The 18706-nt window shown below is 49.1% G+C and overlaps 1 protein-coding gene across 2 annotated transcripts in view; it reads right to left on the reverse strand.

Moving 5' to 3' along the window:
• Nucleotides 1–6035: 6035 nt before the first annotated feature.
• The window catches only part of ddx51 (DEAD (Asp-Glu-Ala-Asp) box polypeptide 51), a 72994-nt gene continuing 60323 nt past the window's right edge, over nucleotides 6036–18706 (reverse strand). Inside the window, exons 13-16 of one of the 2 annotated variants that reach the window (XM_070886269.1) lie at nucleotides 17257–17358; nucleotides 11519–11582; nucleotides 8771–8905; nucleotides 6036–6194 (exon numbers count right to left, since the gene is read on the reverse strand). In XM_070886269.1, coding sequence (XP_070742370.1) covers nucleotides 6168–6194; nucleotides 8771–8905; nucleotides 11519–11582; nucleotides 17257–17358 — 328 coding nt within the window. In that variant the 3' untranslated portion in view covers nucleotides 6036–6167. Of the gene's footprint in view, nucleotides 6195–8770; nucleotides 8906–11518; nucleotides 11583–16379; nucleotides 16659–17256; nucleotides 17359–18706 lie in introns of those variants that run through there. The other variant, XM_070886270.1, reaches the window with a different exon arrangement.

Here is an 18706-nt window from a genome sequence, read left to right on the forward strand (position 1 = left end):
GACTTATGAAGATACGTTGAGTAGGTTGAGCCTATACTCATTGGAGTTCAGAAGAATGAGAGGTGATCTTATCGAAACATACAAGATAATGAAGGGGCTCGACAAGGTGAATGCAGAGAGGATATTTCCACTCATAGGGGAAACTAGATCTAGGAGACATAGTCTCAGAATAAGGGTCTGCTCATTTAAAACTGAGATGAGGAGGAATTTCTTCTCTCAGAGAGTTGTAAATAATTTTCTGCCCCAGAGAGCTGTGGAGGCTGGGTCATTTAATATATTTAAGGCGGAGATAGATAGTTTTTAGAGCGATAAGGGAGTAAAAGGTTATGGGGAGTGGGCAGGGTAGTGGAGCGGAGTCCATGATCAGATCAGCCATGATCTTATTGAATGGCGGAGCAGGCTCGAGGTGCCAGGTGGCCTACTCCTGCTCCTATTTCTTATGTTCTTATCGTCATTTAATCTTTGGCCTTTCCCTCCTCTCATGCTCCTTGCCAACTTTTTGGGCAGTTGTTGCTTTCTCCTGCAGCCTCCGGCTCTTTTTCACCTCCTGTTTGAACTTTCCCCGCCGTTTCAGCCTCTGCCTTACATTAAATTTATGCCACGGAACTGCCCTATCTCCCTCCTTTCCCTTTCCACATGATGCCCCCACCCCCCAATTCCATGTCTCTATCCTCCTCACTCTCGAGCTCTTCTGTAATCTCCCATCCCTGTTCCCCGTCAGATACAGAATCTCCCTTAGAGAGTCTTCCTGCTAACATGGTTTCTCCAACAGTGCCACTCCCTTCAGCCTCACCTCCACCGCTGACCCTTGCTCCCCGTTTCTTCTCTCTCTGGGACAATGGCGCATCTCCACCCATCTTGCTCCCTTTTGGCGTCTTTGTCTCCCCACTCCCGTCCTGCTGCCCCTTTAAGGCTCCTGCCTCTTGCACCTTCTCCTGGTCTTGCCCCCTCCTGCTCCCCAAGATGTACAATTCCCCATTTCTCTTTGGAGTACTTACACTTACCCCACACCCCACATCTGCCTCTGCTCCCCCCACGGACACCTGAAGGCTCGACTCTGTCCCTGACCCGTGATGTCCTCCATTGACTTTGTCCTTTTCCACCATACTTGGTGTGTTTTCCACCATCTGCATCCTGTTTTCTGCTCCACAATTTTCTGCTTCTTCTTGCACTGGATTCAGCATCTGTGTTCTCCACCTGTTCCGCTATTCTGGCCACTCCACTCACACCTCCTGCTCCTTCTCCCATCTCCTCATCGCTCAAGGAGCTTCCGTGTGCCTCACACTCACACCGGGTGAGGCCTTTGCGACAAACTGCACAGCTCTCTGCTTTGCAGTTCCAAGCGATGTGTCCAGAGTTGCCAGTTACAACAGTACAGATCTGGACAGCTTCTTACCAAATGGTCGTGTCCAAGACAGTAATAGCAAACCTTCACCTGGTTATCATGCAGAACACAGAAGTACTGCACTCCTTCCATTGTCTTGAATTTCATACTGTAGGGTAATGACTTCACCCCCTCTGGGAACCGCACTTTTACATAACGGGTTCCATCGGCTACCCGCGTTCCAGGATAGTATCTCCTCTTTATTACTGAGCAAAGTTTAATGTCCCACAACTCCAACTTTTTTATCAGCACATCATCCTCAACATAAACTGGCAGGTTTAAGAATGAAACTACCACCTCTTCCGAATACAACAAAGATACATCCAAGTACTTCTCACCAACCTTCAGGCTCAGTAAAAGTCTTTCCACCTCCTCTCGGCCACTGACCGTTACTTCGAATCCAACATTCGGCTTTGGTCGGCAGGCAAAGCAACTTCCCTCCCCGCAGTGCTCGTGTACTGCCTGGATAATACCCCAAGCTCGCATCTCCTTATCCTGGCAGTGAACCACCACCGTGTTTTCTTTTCCAAACCTCCCGGGGTCCCGGTCCAAATTTTTGGGCCTTTTATTCTCCCTTCTCAAGACATTCTCTCTCCTAATTAAATTCACACTGGGATCATTGTCCTCTGAGGTGTCTGGCACTCCAGGCCCCTCAGCAGCCATCTAGCTGATGTTTATAGGCCAAAAAGGCCCTCTAATTTGGAAAAAAAACACCCCAAAAACCCACCAACTTTTTACAAACTCACTCCAACTCCTGCAGTAATTAGCAGCACCTGCTCACTCCTAGCCCCTCCCACCGAGAGTGGCACCCACTGAGCCATGGCTGACTTTTTAGGCGGGGGGAGAAAGTTCCAGATTTCCACCACCCTTTGTGTGAAGAAGTGCTTCCTGATGTCACCCCTGAACAGCCTAGCTCTAATTTTAAAATTATGCTGCCTTGATCTGGACTCTCCCACCACAGGAAATAGTTTCTCTCTATCTACTCTTTCAAATCCTTTGATCATCTGAAACACCTGACTGAGGATGTCTCTGTCTAGGTTACCAGTGGCGAAGCTGGGTTTGTCCAACTGGGGGAGGTGAACTCGAGATTCGTCTGACTCGGCAGGAAGACAAGCAGCTGGGAACTGGAGAAGAGTATTGGAATGTTTTACTACATTAACGGCGCTATATAAATGCAAGTTGTTGTTGAATGCTGACTTACTTGTCGCCACCTCACAGTCAACAAGCTCCCCGCTGGAGTGGAACTAAACTACAGAACCAGTGGGAACCTGTTCAACCTTCGCCGTCTCCAGGCCAGGTCCAAGACCACCCCAACCTCTGTCGTCGAGCTACAGTACACAGGCAATGCCTGCATCTGTGCACATACAGAGGCTGAGCTCCAGGACATAGTCGACGTATTTACTGAGGCGTATGAAAGCATCGGCCTTATGCTAAACATCCGTAAGACAAAGGTCCTCCATCAGCCTGTCCTCGCCGCATAGCACTGCCCCCCCAGTCATCAAGATCTACGGCTCGGCCCTGGACAACGTGGACCACTTCCCATATCTCGGGAGCCTCCTATCAAGAAGAGCAGACATTGACGATCCAACACTGCCACCAGTGCTGTCTTTGGCCGCCTGTGGAAAAGAGTTTGAAGACCAGGCCCTTCAAAACTGCCACCAAGCTCATGGTCTACAGGGCTGTAGTAATACCCGCCCTCCTGTATGGCTCAGAAACAAGGACCATGTACAGTAGACACCTCGTCGCTGGAGAAATACCACCAATGATGTCTCCGCAAGATCCTACAAATCCCCTGGGAGGACAGATGCACCAACATTAGCGTCCTCGACCAGGCCAACATCGAAGCACTGACCACATTTGATCAGCTCCGCTGGGCAGGCCACTTAGTTCGCATGCCAGTCACAAGACTCCCAAAGCAAGCGCTCTACTTGGAACTCCTTCACGGAAAAGGAGCCAAAGGCGGGCAGCGGAAACGTTACAAGGACACCCTCAAAGCCTCCCTGATAAAGTGCAACATCCCCACTGACACCTGGGAGACCCTGGCCAAAGACTGCCCTACGTGGAGGAAGCGCATCCGGGAGGGGGCTGAGCACCTCGAGTCTCAACGCCGAGAGCGTGCAAAAATCAAGCGCAGGCAGCGGAAAGAGCGTGCGGCAAACCAGTCCCACCCACCCTTTCCTTCAACGACTATCTGTCCCACCTGTGACAGGGACCGTGGTTCTTGTATTGGACTGTTCAGCCACCTAAGAACTCATGTTAGGAGTGGAAGCTCAATTCCGAGGGACTGCCTATGATGATGACTTGGTCCTCCAAAGACTCGTTGCCTGACCTTAAAATAATTGAGGGGGAGAGGTCATAAACCCCACTGAAGGTTACTTCACAGTTCACTTATATTACCAAGCCTCCTGTCACATTATTCAACTGCGAAAGGCCTCAGCAGTGCAAAGTTGAAAGGCAACCTCAGGGAGGAGCAAGGGGGCAGAGGGATAGGCGAGACAACCAAAAGCTTAGTCAAAATGAATTTTGAGGAAGGTGGTGAGGTACATGGAGAGCAGAGGGATTTTGCGAGGGGGGTTCCAGACAGTAAGGCACAGGCAGCTGGACGCTCTACATCGAAGGTGGTGGAGAGACGAGCAGGAGGCTAGAATCTGAGAACATGGAGGGGGAACGCAAGCTGGAGCAGGTTACAGAGGTAGGGTGGGGTGGGGTGAGGCTGTGGAGGAAGTTGGACATTAGGATTGGTACATGTAGATCGGGGTGATGGGCAAGGTGTTTTTGTGGGACAGGGCTCCGTCACATGGTCTAGATGATTTAAGGTTTTGTGGTGATTAGAAGGCTGTCAAGGAAGATGCTGCCAATGTCAATTCTAGAGGTGGCAAAGGAAGAGATAAAGAATTCTGGCAGCTGGGGGAACAAGGTGGTGGTGGCGGAAATAGGGAGCGAGAAAGGTAGGGCAGAGCATAGTAATGTTGCAGAGGTGAAGTAAGCAGTCTCGGTGGGATGCAGCATATGATATGATGGTTGACGTTTAGCTCTGGGTCCAACACTGAGGTTGCATGCAATCAGCCTCACCCTGAGCAGCCAGAGAGGGGAATGGGCACTGATGGCAGGGCATGGTTTGGGACATTTGACCATGTTAAAGGTGCTATATAAATGCAAGTTGTTTTGTGGGACCACAATGACTTGTCTTCACAGCGCACAATTGCAGGAAATTCCGGCTGATGCAATTTAGTGCCAGACAGGCAGTCCTGAAGTAATACACTCCAATACTAAAATAATACTCCCAGTACTTCAATAATACTCACCTACCCTCTCATTGCCTTCAAAGTCAGTCCTCCTTTGAAAATACTTTTTTTTAATATAAAGGAAAGGTAAATCTGGCCTGATTGTACAAGGGGATCTTGTGGATTCTGTGGGTTAGAAACTTGGTTGATGTTCCTGCTCTCCACAATCAGGCTTCCTGCTCCGGTTGCTACCGAGGACAGACATGGGTTGGACCATGATAACTCCCACAGTGGAGGACCCTAACAGTCACATCTACACACACACCGAGATAGGGTCCTGGAGCACCTCATTCCTGTGCTATTGAAGCTCAGCCGCTCAATCAGTGCAAGTATTATCCTTGTTTTCCCTTTGATTGATGGCAGCAGTTTGATCGATCGGTTTTAACCTCAATGTGGCATTATGTTTCGTAGGATAGTCCTATTTTTACCCTCCTCCTTCCAGTCCCTTCTACCATCTCTCTCTATTTTTTCTTCTCTTTCATTCCTCTCTTAATTTCTCTACAACAACTTGTATTTATATGGCGCCTTTAATGCAGTAAAACGTCCCACGGCGCTTCACAGGAGTGTTTTAAGACAAAAAACAAATAAATTTGACACTGAGCCACCTAAGAAGAAATTAGCGCAGGTGACCAAAAGCTTGGTCAAAGAGGTAGGTTTTAAGGAGCGTCTTAAAGGAGGAGAGAGGTAGAGAGGCGGAGAGGTTTAGGGAGGGATTTCCAGAGTTTGGGGCATTGGCAACTGAAGGCATAACCACCAATGGTTGAACGATTATCAGAGTTTTTCAAGGATTTTTTTTCCATCTCTTGCATAGACATGTTCCAGTAGAAGACAGAATTTTCAGTGCACTTCAAATGGAATATTGTGTGCAACAGTGCAGGACATATCTCAACCCTGCTACACACACACGGTGCTGCACCACATCAATCTCATCCACGCGACCTGTCTTTAATGTGGAATTTCACTCTTGGCTTCCTTGATGAGTTTTTCCCAATGAGTAGCTGAGCCATAGAGAAGGGTGGCCAGTACCTGTGGGACTGGAAACCAGCAAGAGGTCAACACCGTGTGGAGAGGAGGGGGTGAGAAATTAGATGGGGGGGGCGGAGGGGGAGGGAGAAAGGAACTTCAGCAATGCAATTGCAAGGTGTGCCTCTCAGATACTAACAAGTTGCTGGTTGTTGGTCAATGACCAACATCGTGCCTAGGCTCTGGACAGTTGTACAGGCGAGCTGCAAAATCCGTGAGAGCAATGCTGTGAAGCTGGTCATTAGAAGCTACAGCGACGCTGCTATCTTACTGTGGTACACATGAGTACCAAAACACACTGTCCCCAAAACAGATTGTCCATCACAATTGTTTATTGTAACAGACATTTTATATATAAAAATATCTCTGTTTGTGAAAGGCAATATCAAAGTTTTCCATTCGAGGCTCCCTCATAAGTCCAGGCGGTTATTGGATCTTTAGTCCTGATAAATTCTGACCTTCCTGTTTCTTTCGATTCAGAGACTTTTCTTCTTCTTTTCATCCTGTGTGAAATAAAAATGTTAAACTTGAATATTGACGTTACAGACTGAATTACACGCAGTTGGACTAACATTAAGCCACAGTCCCCACCACTTACACCGTCCACATCTGGCCAGACAGCCGCTGAAGAGAGGAAACAAGTAATTGAATGGTTAACTTGGCTTCTCCCCATTCAGAAGTTGGAGTCGGCCATTCAGCCCATCGAGCCAGTTCTGCCATTCAGTGAGATCATGTCTAATTTGTACCTCAACTCTATTTACCTGCCTTTGCTCCTTATCTTTTGATACTCTTACAGAACAATTATTCAAATTGCAGCCACCCACATCCTCTCACAGACCACATCCCGCTTGCTAACCAACCCCGACCTCAGTCACCTACACTGGCTGCAGGTCCAAAGTGTTAAATAGAAAAATTCCATCCCCTCTACATGCTTCAATCGTCTAGAACTCTGGCCTTTTATGCCCCCCGCCCCCTCACCAATTACTTGTGGCAGTGCCTCGGCCAGCTCTATAGAATTCTCTCTCTAAACCCCTCCACCATTTCTCTCTCCACCTTTCAAAACCCATCCTGCTGACCAAGCTTTCAACCATCAACTCTCCCACTATGGCTTGGGGGAGCTCTTTATTATCCTTAAACCCATTTTATCTCTCCTCCCCTTGGATCCGTTTGAGCTCTGTGTACAGTTCCCACCACTTCCACCGTCCCCGGTTATCTCGGGCAGCTGCCTATATTGGGCAAATGACGCTGACCATTTGTCATCACCACAGCCGCCAATTACACCGTATTAACTGTGTTGGCTATTCCGAGTTGAAGCAGCTGTTCGCAGTGCCACAACCCATCAACCATGTCCTGTGACCATCTTAATCTCTCTCTCTCTCGCTTTGATTTATGCTGATCGATCAGGATTACTGTATATTTGGTTCCAGATTGTCGCTGCCGTTAGATTTTCAATTGCAGATGTGATAAATATATAATCATGTCCTGCAGCAAAGACCCACCCGGGAGTTCGTCCCTGCCAAAACTAACACTGCACAAACTGGAGTTCAACTTCAAGAAAATGCAGTTAACAGTAACTTTTGTTTCTCGAATACAAACTTGGGATATACACAGGAATACCACTTTTCATGTCCCAAGTATCTTATTTTTAATTTTGTGGGGTAAACGTATTTGTTGGAGATTGAGATATGATCTAAATTTAAAATGTATTTAACAGATATTCATCATTTGATTTCTTAAGTGTGCTGGATCTAATTACTTTAATGTTGACTCGGAACTCGATGCCTCATTCTGGGTATTTGCTGCGTCTCTGCTGATTTTTCGTGTTACTTTCGATGCGAACAATCATTAATGAACATTAAGAAGCTGCCTTCTTACACTCATGTCGTTCAGCGCCAGGCACCCTTGTGGATATTATTAGGGAGTACGATGGATTTAACGTCCACCGTGTATAGTAGGCAAGAGCACAAACGCACTCCCTAATGTGATAGGGACTGTACTGTGTACAAGTGATGTGAGAGTACCTCCAGTGTGTACAAGTGATGTGAGCATTCTTCTGTATACTGTGTACTAGTGATGAGAGTGTACCTCCATAGTGTGTATAAGTGATGTGAGCGTTCCTCTGTATACGGTGTACTAGTGATGAGAGTGTACCTCCATATACTGTGTACACATGATGTGAGCGTACCTGTGTACAAGTGATGTGAGCGTACCTCCATAGTGTGTACAAGTGATGTGTACCTCTGTATACTGTGTAGAAGTGGTGTGAGCGTTGCTCCATATACTGTACAATTGAGTGTACCTGGAGCACTGCATTCAGTTTTGGGCACGGCATCTCGAAGGATATAGTGGTCCTGGAGCGGGTGCAGATTCATCAGAATGATAGCAGGGCTAACTGTGTTAAATTATGAAAACAGGTTGCTTAGACTAGATCTGTATTCCCTTGAGAATCTAACTGAGGTGTTTAAGATGATTAAAGTATTTGTTAGGGTAAATGGACAGAAATGATTTCCTCTGGAGGGGGAAGCCCAGAACAAGGGAGCAGAAACTTAAAATTAGAGCCAGACCGTTCGAGGGTGATGTCAGGAAGCACTTCTTCACACAAAGGGTGGTGGAAATCTGGAACTCTCTCCCCAAAAGGCTGCTGAGGCCAGGAGTCAATTGAACATTTCAAAACTGAGCTTAACAGATTTTTGTTGAGTATGGGTATGAAGGGGTACAGAACGAGGGCGGGTAGATGGAGTTATGCTACAGATCAGCCATGATCTAAATGAATGGCGGCAGAGGCTCGAGTGGTGAATGGCCGACTCCTGTTCCTATGATCGGAGATTATCTCCACCAGGTGGCTTCAACATGTTCCTTTCATGCTGATGACACTCGAGCCTGGATTCCTCTTAGTAGTTATACTGCCACCTCCATGTCAGTGCTCACCCAAAACTAATTCGCATCGACTCCAAAAGTGGCAGTAAAACTGCAGCCAGTAAAGCGGAGGGACACTAGAGGTACGCGCCTACTCGGAGTCCCAGTTACATTTAACCATTAATTGAGCTTGTAATAAGACCCTGTGTGGGCCCAGAGTTACCTTCAGAACCCGCTGAAGCTCCTGCAAAGCCCCCTCGTAGCGCTGGATCAGTGGAGCCAAGTATTCTGGTTTCACCAACTGCTTCTTCAACTCTTTGCTGCCAGCGTCTCTCAGCATCTGAAGAAACCGTTGTTCCTGAAAATACAGTGTCTCAATGTTCAATCCCTACAAGCCAACAAAACACAAAACACTCCCACAGGCCCGAATAGCAAGGCTGTATTGGCACAGCGCCACCCCCCCAGGAGCAGCATGTTGATGCTACAAAGTTTGTTATAAATTAATTCACATAATGTGGGCATCGCTGCCACGGCCAGCATTTATTGCCCATCACTAATTGCCTTTGAGAAGGTGGTGGTGAGCCACTTTTTAAAACCGCTGCAGTCCGTGTGGTGAAGGTGCTCCCACAGTGCTGTTAGGGAGGGAGTTCCAGGATTTTGACCCTGCTACGATGAAGGCACGGCAATATATTTCCAAGTCAGAATGGTGTGTGACTTGGGACGGGAACTTGGGTGTGATGGTGTTCCCATGCGCCTGCTGCCCTTGTCCTTCTAGGTGGTAGAGGTCGCGGGTTTGGGAGGTGTTGCCGAAGAAGCCTTGGCGAGTTGCTGCAGTGCATCTTGTAGATGGTACACACTGCAGCCACGGTGCGCCGGGGGTGAAGGGAGTGAATGTTTAAGGTGGTGGATGGGATGCCAATCAAGCGGGCTGCTTGGTCCTGGATGGTGTCGAGCTTCTTGAGTGTTGTTGGAGCTGCACTCATCAAGGCAAGTGGAGAGTATTCCATCACACTCCTGACTTGTGCCTTGTAGATGGTGGAAAGGCTTTGGAGAGTCAGGAGGTGAGTCACTCGCCGCAGAATACCCAGCCTCTGACCCGCTCTTGTTGCCAGAATATTTATGTGGCTGGTCCAGTTAAGTTTATGGTCATGGTGACCTCCCAGGATGTTGGTGGGCGATTCGATGATGGTAATACTATTAAATGTCATGGGGAGGTGGTTAGACTCTCGCTTGTTGGAGATGGTCATTGCCTGGCACTTGTGTGGTGCAAATATTATCAGCCCATGTCTGAATGTGCGTCTTACTGCATGCGAGCGCAGACTGCTTCATTGCAGTGTATCGATGTGACTGGGAGCAACGGGTCAATGTCAGAGTGCCCAGGAACAAAATTTCCTCCATTTAGAACGGGAACTGTAAACTGGCCACACATACGAGTGAAGTAGATAGCATTCAGAGGAGTCCGAAAAATGAAATGTCTGTGGTAGCGAATGGCGACAGAATCCAGCGAGAGTAAATATATGAAGTACACACAGATACAATAGAGGCGAGCGAGGTCTGTACAGTGCGACAGGGAAACCCGGTGACCGATTCACCAAAAACCTTGTATTGTAATATCAGCTATCACTTGCTGCCTCTCGCACCTTCCTGCAAAAGCTTTCCTCAAAATACCACAGTCCCCATTATTCAGCATAGATTTTTCTTGCAATTTATTTGATGGCATAAGTAAACAGAGCAAAAAACAAGAATGTGGATTTATTTCAGGACCTGATTACTCTATTAATAGTAAGTAAAATCACACCTACATCTCTCTCCAGCGTGAACTGTGCCTATCCCTGCCTGAGCTGGTGGGAGGGTTGTCAAACCTTCTGATTTTCCAGAAATGCTGGTTTTAATCTCCCGGGCACTGCTGCAAGCAACCCAGGAGGTTAATGTAGACAGCGATCGTGGACCACCCAGGCTGGTTCTCCAGCAATCGAGCAACTGGACACAGACTGAACCAGCACCTCCAGTCTGACAGTGCTCAGGCAACCAAGCTCAGAGATGGGGAGGGGAGAGACCGGAGCACCAGTTGCTGAACTAGAAAGGTGAGAATCCAGGGGAAAGAGAGTCACCCTCAGAGTCTCCTCAAAATGTCGAGGGGGTGGATCAGCGAGAATTGAGCCCCTTGGTGAGGCATCGCAGGGCACCCTGGGACAGAATAGGAAAGCATGTTAGGAGCTGCCTGGTTAAAGTGACTTCAGACAAGGGCCCTCTGCCTCAGGTTTGTCCTGTCGTTTGTTCTCACTGACCCCAGGGGATGTGGAGTCAGAATGGGCAGAGGTAGATACTCCCCCAGGAATGAGGGGATGTGGAGGGAGGAGAGGGAGTTGGGATTGAGGCAGTCTGGCACAGCCATGGTCAACAAGAAGCCAATTTAAGTACAGGCTGAAAGAAACCGCAAGCAAAGACACTCGACTACAGAGGAACCAGCGAGTACACGGTAAAAACAGCAACATTTGCAAACTGTGCAAATGTCACATGATCAAATGCTGTGTGATCAGTCGTCACATGACATGATGTGACATTCGATCACCTCCAGTCATACGTTCAATCAGAGTTAGCAAACCTAGCAGGTGGGCAGAAATGCTCCCAGTTCTTTGGTGGCACCACTTTCAAGCTTTCTGACCGGCATCCTTTCCCCAGTGTACGCACAGGTATTGGCTGCATGGGATGGAGTGTAACACACTCACATACCTGTGTCCTTCGACACTCCATCTGGGCACCCTCGCCTCCCCCCTATCCCCCCGCCATGTACAATGACACTCCCTTTTCCAGCACTGAATATTCCAGTTGCTACTCACTGAGAAGAGATAACCTTGTGGCTATAACTAGCTGTAACTGTAAGAGGCTGGTGAAAGGACCAAAGGTTCATCAGTGACAACTTTAATAAAACAGGAAGCACAGGCAGTGAGCGTGGCTCCCAGGAACTTACCTGCACTTTTAGGAGGAGTGTGAAAGCCAGCCCAGCTTTCCCAGCTCGAGCAGTTCTACCGACTCTGAAAAACACAAGTCGGTGCAGGAACTTACGAGGAGCACAAGACCAAAATATGAGCACAGGGAACAGACTGCAGACCAGCAGCACCGGAACAGAAAGGTGCAGATTATTAACAGTAGCAGAGATTGTCCAAAGATCAAATTGGGTCGATGTGCCCAGCGTTCTGACCAACATCTTTACCCAGCAATTCATTCTTTAGTGATAGTGATTGTATTAAGTTCCTCCCTCCCAATAGCCCCTTGATTATCAATTATTGGGATGTTTTTAGTGTCTTCTACAGTGAAGACCGATACAAAATATTTATTCAACGTCTCTGTCATTTCCCTGTTCCCCATTATTAAATCCCCAGTCTCATCCTCTAACGGACCAATTATTACTTTAACGACTCTCTTCCTTTTTATCAACCTGTAGAAGCTCTTACTGCTTACTTAGAAAGCAGTACAGAGTGCATCACTAGTGAGCTTGCTAAACATAGTGTCATGTATTCAACTGTCATTGTAATCCATGTATAAACTGACCTAAGTTGTACACCGTGAGAACACTGACCACTAGGTGGTGAACTTGTGGGAGACATTCCTAACCTGGACTTTCAGGTATAAAAGGGGAAGCTCCACCCACCTTCATCACTTCAATGCTGGAATAAAGGTTACTGGTCACAGAGTGACCGTCTCTCAAGTATGGGCCTCGTGTGCATTTGTACTGGAAAGTAAGGACATATCATTGGCGACTAGAAACTTGGATTTAAACCATGCGAGCATGGCCACTAGCTGCACAGACGAGAGGTACTGTGTTGGTGATGATTGGGACGATTTTATTGAGAGACTACAGCAAAGTTTCGTCACTAAGAAATGGCTGGAACAGGATTCGGCCGACAAACGCAGGGCTCATCTCCTGACGGTTTGTGGATCCAGGACGTACTCCCTGATGAAGGACCTTCTCGCGCCAGAGAAGCTGGCGGACAAGACTTTTGAAGAGCTCAGTAAGTTGATCGGGGAACACTTTAAACCGGCAAGCAGCATGCACCTGGCGAGACACCGGTTTTACACGCACCGGCGGCGAGAAGGGCAAAGTGTTCCAGACTTCGTGGCAGACCTCCGGCGAGCCTATGTAAGTGCCCAGATGCATGCAGAGCGGAAATGTTGCGAGACTTTTTTTTATTGAGGGCATCGGGCACGCTGGGGTTTTCAGGAAACTGATTGAGACCAAAGACTTGATCCTGGAAACGGCAGCTTTGATGGCCCAGACATTTATCTCAGGGAAAGAAGAGAACAGAATGATGTTTGACAAAAATCTTGGTTTAAATGCGGCAAATGGACAGGGAGTCAACATTGTTAACGTGGCACACAGTTCTCCAGGCAGACAAGGGCAATCGGACATGCCTGAGCATGTAGTCGAACCCAAAGAGGGAATTCAACAGAGACAAGCTGAACGCCGATTCATGCCATCGTAAGGGACAATGCGGCCAGTAATGGGGCCATCAACACCTGTCAATGGTGCATTTAAGGACAGTTACAGAGACAGTCAGAGACGATCGACTGGTAATGGATCTTTTGTTTTCAACAACAGCTCATGTTGGAGGTGTGGAGGCAAACACACAGCCAGAGCTTGCAGGTATCAGCAATATACCTGCAGAAATTGCAACATCAGCAATCACTTGGCACGTATGTGCAGGAAGCCTGCAGCCAGGTTGATGTACGAGGAGGACGGGCCCAATGTAAGCCCTACGAGGCCAAATAGACACTGGGGGAAATCGCTGGAAGCTGAAGTTCAGCGAGTTCATGTGGAGCACATATACAGTTCATACACCAGGATAATGATGAAAGTGCTCCTCAATGGCATCCCAGTATCAATGGAGCTAGACACGGGGGCCAGCCAGTCCCTGATGAGTATCAAACAGTTCAAAAAGTTGAGGGCGTCCAAGGCCAGGAGGCCAAAATTATTGCCGATTGCCGCACAGCTACGGACATATACAAAGGAGATCATTCCGGTGCTAGGCAGCGCCACGGTAGTCGTGATCCACAAAGATTCGGAAAACAGGTTGCCACTCTGGATTGTCCCGGGCGACGGTCCCGCACTGCTGGGAAGGAGTTGGCTTGCTGTCATGAACTGGAAATGGGGCGATGTCAATGCAATTTCTTCTGTGGAGCGAGTATCATACTCACAGGTCCTGGACAAATTTGACTCACTATTTCAACCCGGCTTTGGAACTTTCATGGGGACTAAGGAGGTGATTCACATAAACCCGGAAGCCAGGCCAGTACACCACAAGGCCAGAGCGGTGCCGTACGTGATGCGGGAAAAGATAGAAGGCTAATTGGACCGCCTGCTGAGGGAAGGCATCATCTTGCCAGTCGAATTCAGTGACTGGGCGAGCCCGATTGTGCCGATGCTCAAAGCGGATGGGTCGGTCAGGATATGTGGTGATTACAAGGCCACCATCAATCGGGTGTCACTCCAAGACCAGTACCCGCTACCGAGAGCGGAGGACCTCTTTGCAACGCTATCCGGTGGCAAACTTTTTTCAAAATTGGACCTGACCTCAGCTTACATGACCCAGGAGCTGGCGAGTGAGTCGAAGAAGCTGATCACTATCACGACACACAAGTGCAGCAGATGTCCTTTCGGGATTCGCTCGGCCGCCGCGATCTTTCAACGAAACATGGAAAGTCTCCTCAAGTCGATTCCAAGGACGGTGGTTTTTCAAGACGACATCCTCACTCACGGGTTGCGATACTGAAGAACACCTCCACAACCTGGAGAAGGTGCTATGCAGACTGGACCAGGTAGGTCTGCGACTGAAAAAGGCGAAGTGCGTCTTCCTAGCTCCAGAGGTAGAATTCCTAGGGATGAGGGTAGCAGCAGACGGGATCAGACCTACTGCGTCCAAAACGGAAGTGATCCAGAGAGCACCCAGACCCTGTAACACGACGGTGCTGCGTTCGTTCCTGGGGCTCCTGAACTATTTTGGAAACTTTCTTCCCAAATTGAGCACGCTGTTAGAGCCGCTACACGTGCTCCTACGCAAAGGTCGCGAATGGGTCTGGGGGAACAGCCAGGAAAGGGCTTTTGATAGGAGCACGCAATTTGTTATGCTCCAACAATCTGTTAATGCTATATGACCCATGTAAGAAACTTGTTTTAACGTGCGATGCGTCGTCCTATGGGGTCGGGTGTGTGTTGCAGCATGTTAATGCCAAGGGTCAGTTACAGCCGGTAGCTTATGCCTCCTGAAGTCTGTCCCAGGCAGAAAGGGGCTACGGGATGGTCGAAAAGGAAGCGCTTGCATGTGTATATGCAGTAAAAAAAAATGCACCAGTACCTGTTTGGCAGGAAATTTGAGCTGGAGACAGATCATAAACCCCTTATGTCCCTTTTGGCCGACAACAAGGCCATAAATGCAAATGCATCGGCCCGCATACAGAGGTGGGCACTCATGTTAGCCGCCTATGACAATACAATTCGGCACAGACCGGGCACTGAAAACTGCGCCGATGCACTCAGCAGGCTTCCACTAGCTACCACCGAGAGGGCAACCGAGCATGCTGCTGAGATGGTCATGGCTGTTGAAGCTTTCGAAAGCGAAGGCTCATCCGTGACAGTCCGTCAGATCAAAGTCTGGACAAATAGAGACGCACTACTGTCTTTAGTCAAGAAATGTGTCCTGAATGGGGACTGGACAGCCACGTACGGGGCATGCCCTGAGGAATTTAAACCATTTCACAGGCGCAAGGATGAACTCTCAATTCAGGCCGATTGCCTACTATGGGGGAACCAAGAAGTCATGCCCCAGATGGGCAGAGAGGCGTTCATCCGAGAACTCCACAAGGAGCACCCGGGCATTGTCATGATGAAGGCAATTGCCAGGTCACATGTTTGGTGGCCAGGGATAGACGCAGACCTGGAACTTTGTGTTCGCAGGTGCAATACGTGTGCCCAGCTGGGCAATGCGCCAAGGGAAGTCCCCCTTAGCCCGCCAAGCCATGGTCATGCATCCATGTGGACTACGCAGGTCCCTTCATGGGAAAAATGTTTTTGGTTGTAGTAGACGCCAATCCAAATGGATCGAGTGTGAGGCCCATACTTGAGAGAAGGTCACTCTGTGACCAGTAACCTTTATTCCAGCACTGAAGTGATGAAGGTAGACTTTTATACCTGAAAGTCCAGGTTAGGAGCGTCTCCCACAAGTTCACCACCAAGTGGTCAGTTTATACATGGATTACAATGACAATTGAATACATGACACATAGGATGCTTCATATCGCTTCTATATTAGAGAGGGAGCCAGAAATAGGGTCAGGGAGAATCTACAGGACAACTTTCTGACACCGTCACACTGATTGTTATGACCTGTATTGAGAGTTATAAATATTTCCAACTGTGGGCATATCAGTCCCCCAGTCTTACAACCACCCTCCTCCGAACTCTCTGTTCTTCCAACTTTGGCCTTTTGTGTATTGCCCTTCCCTCTGCCCCAACTTGGGTGGCCGTGCCTTCAGCTACCTGGGTCTCACTCTTGGGAATTCCCAAACTAAACCCCTCCACTTCCCTTCTCCTTTAAGACCACCTCTTCACCCAGCTTATCAGCACCCTGCTTTGGCTTGGTGTCCCTTTTCCTCATGCCTCTGAAGCACCTTCGGAGTTGGGATGTCTTTCTAGTTGTTTTTATGAAAGTGAAATTCCGTGTTAACGGGAAAATCTGCTCCATAATAATAGTGTTAAATCCTTGATTTGTGAATTGAAGGGCTACCAGCTTCAGGTACAGTCAGATTTACACACTCACGTGCATCAGCTGGCGATCCTGGGCAGCAACTTCTCACTCTGCCTCTCATGTGTCTAATACCCGTACTGAGCCAGTGCTTTCATGGGCCCAGATGCTGCCACCTTTCGTTTAACATGGTGCCACAGATGCGTCTTGTCCCAGCTTTAGTTACATGTGTTAATAACCGATTGGGGAAACTGCACTTCAGTCGGCTTCAGTGTTGTGTGGTGCTCTTAATTCGGATTAATCCCACCACTAGTGACAGATCTGTACCCAACCGATAGTTACACGTTCACTGTGCTCTCCCCCAGGTATAGACTGGAAAGACAAAATGTGTAATTTCAGTACTGGGTGTTTTTCATAGTCGGAGTGAAACTGGTGGGGAGAGGCGAAGCAGGGGGAGGGGCTAGGCCGGGGGGAGGGGGGGCGGAGGGGCTAGACCGGGGGTAGGGAAGGGGCGAGGAGGGAGGGGTGAGTTGGGGGGAGGGGCGAGGAGGTGGGGGAGGGGAGGGATGGGGCGAGGAGACGGGGAGGGGCGAGGAGGGAGGAGGAGGCGGGAAAGGGGCGAGGTGGTGGGGATAGGGGAGCGGTGAGGAGGCGGGGGGAAGGGAGCGGCGAGGAGGCAGAGGGAGGGGTGGGGAAAGGAGGCGGGGGAGGGTTGGGTGGGGTGAAGAGGCAGGGGAGGGGCGAGAAGGCGGGAGAGGGGTGGGGCGAGGAGGTGGGGAGAGGGGAGAGGCGAGGCGAGGAGGCAGGGCGAAGAGGTGGGAGCGGGGGAGGGGCAAGGAGGCGGGGGGAGGGGAGGGGTGAGGAGATGAGGCGAGAAGGTGGGGGGGGGGAGGAGAGAGAGGAGGGGTGAGGACGCGGAGGGAGGGGTGAGGAGGCGGGGGAGGGCGAGGCATTTCAGTTCACTGCTTACCTGTGGATGTACGTCCTGATGAACTGTGGGGCATCATAATTAACCACGCACGTGACACCTTCAATATCAATCCCTCTGGCAGTTGCATCAGTGCTGATCAGTCTGTAGGAAAAAGTGACATTTGCTCAAAGAGAGTAAATAGTCATTTTAGTGACCAGACCCAGAATCCTAGTGAACAAAAATCACACAATGAGTATTTGTACATCAACATGCGAGATAAATCCACTCTTAATCCTTGCAAACTACTACTACATCTCTAGCCTCCCATTCATCGCAAGTTCTTGAGCTTCCCAGATCTGCAGCGACTACATGTTGGAATCTCTTCAACCCGCATCTGCCACATCTCTGAAACAGTCCTAATCAAGTCACAAACGGCATCCTCTGGTGACTGTGGTGCACGGTCCCTCCTCATTCCCTCTGCAGCCTTTGACATGGTCGCCCAATGCCTTGCTTCCGTTGTCCAGCTCAGTGAGACTGTCCTCGCTTAGTTCCACTCTCATCCATCAAATCACAAGCAGAGCATCTCCAACAATGGCTTTGTTTCCCAGCCCCTCACTATCACCGTGGGAGTTTCCCAAGGATCCATTCTTGGTCCCCTCATCATCATCATGATGTAGCGATATCATCCAGAGAAGTGGATGTTTCCACATGTATGCAAATGACACTTGCCTCTACCTCTCCACCATCTCCCTCGACTCCTCCATTACCTCTGTGCTGTCCGACTCTTTGTCCAACATCCAGTCTTGGATGAACTGCAATTTCGTCTTGTTAAACATTGGGAAGACCGGACGCATTGTTGTTGATCCCCACCACAAACTCTCTACTCTTGCCTCTGACTTCAGGCCCTTGCTACTGTCTCAGGCCACATTGTTCACAATCTCAGCATCTTATTCAACCCAAGCTGAGCTCCTGACTCTGTATTGACCCCCCCCCACCCCACAATCACAAAGACCACCTACTTCCACCTCCATAATCTTGCCCGTCTCCGGCCTTGCCTCGCATCTGCTGGTGAAACCCTGTGATGCCGTCATCATAGAATCATAGAAATTTACAGCACGGAAGGAGGCCATTTCGGCCCATCATGTCTGTGCCGGCCAACAAGAGGCTAACCAGCCTAATCCCACTTTCCAGCTCTGGGTCCGTAGCCCTGTAGGTAATGGCACTTCAGGTGCACATCCAAGTACTTTTTAAATGTGGTGAGGGTTTCTGCCTCTACCACCCTTTCAGGCAGTGAGTTCCAGACCCCCACAACCCCCTGCGTCAAGAAATCTTCCCTCAAATCCCCTCTAAACCTCCTACCAATTACTTTAAATTTATGCCCCCTCTGCTCAGGGAAACAGGCCATTTCTATCCACTATATTTAGGCCCCTCATAATTTTATACACCTAAATGAAGTCTCCCCTCAGCCTCCTCTGTCCCATGGAAAACAAATCCAGCCTATCCAATCTCC

The sequence above is a fragment of the Pristiophorus japonicus genome, chromosome 8 (genome assembly GCF_044704955.1).
Source record: "Pristiophorus japonicus isolate sPriJap1 chromosome 8, sPriJap1.hap1, whole genome shotgun sequence".
Lineage (NCBI taxonomy): Eukaryota > Metazoa > Chordata > Chondrichthyes > Pristiophoridae > Pristiophorus > Pristiophorus japonicus.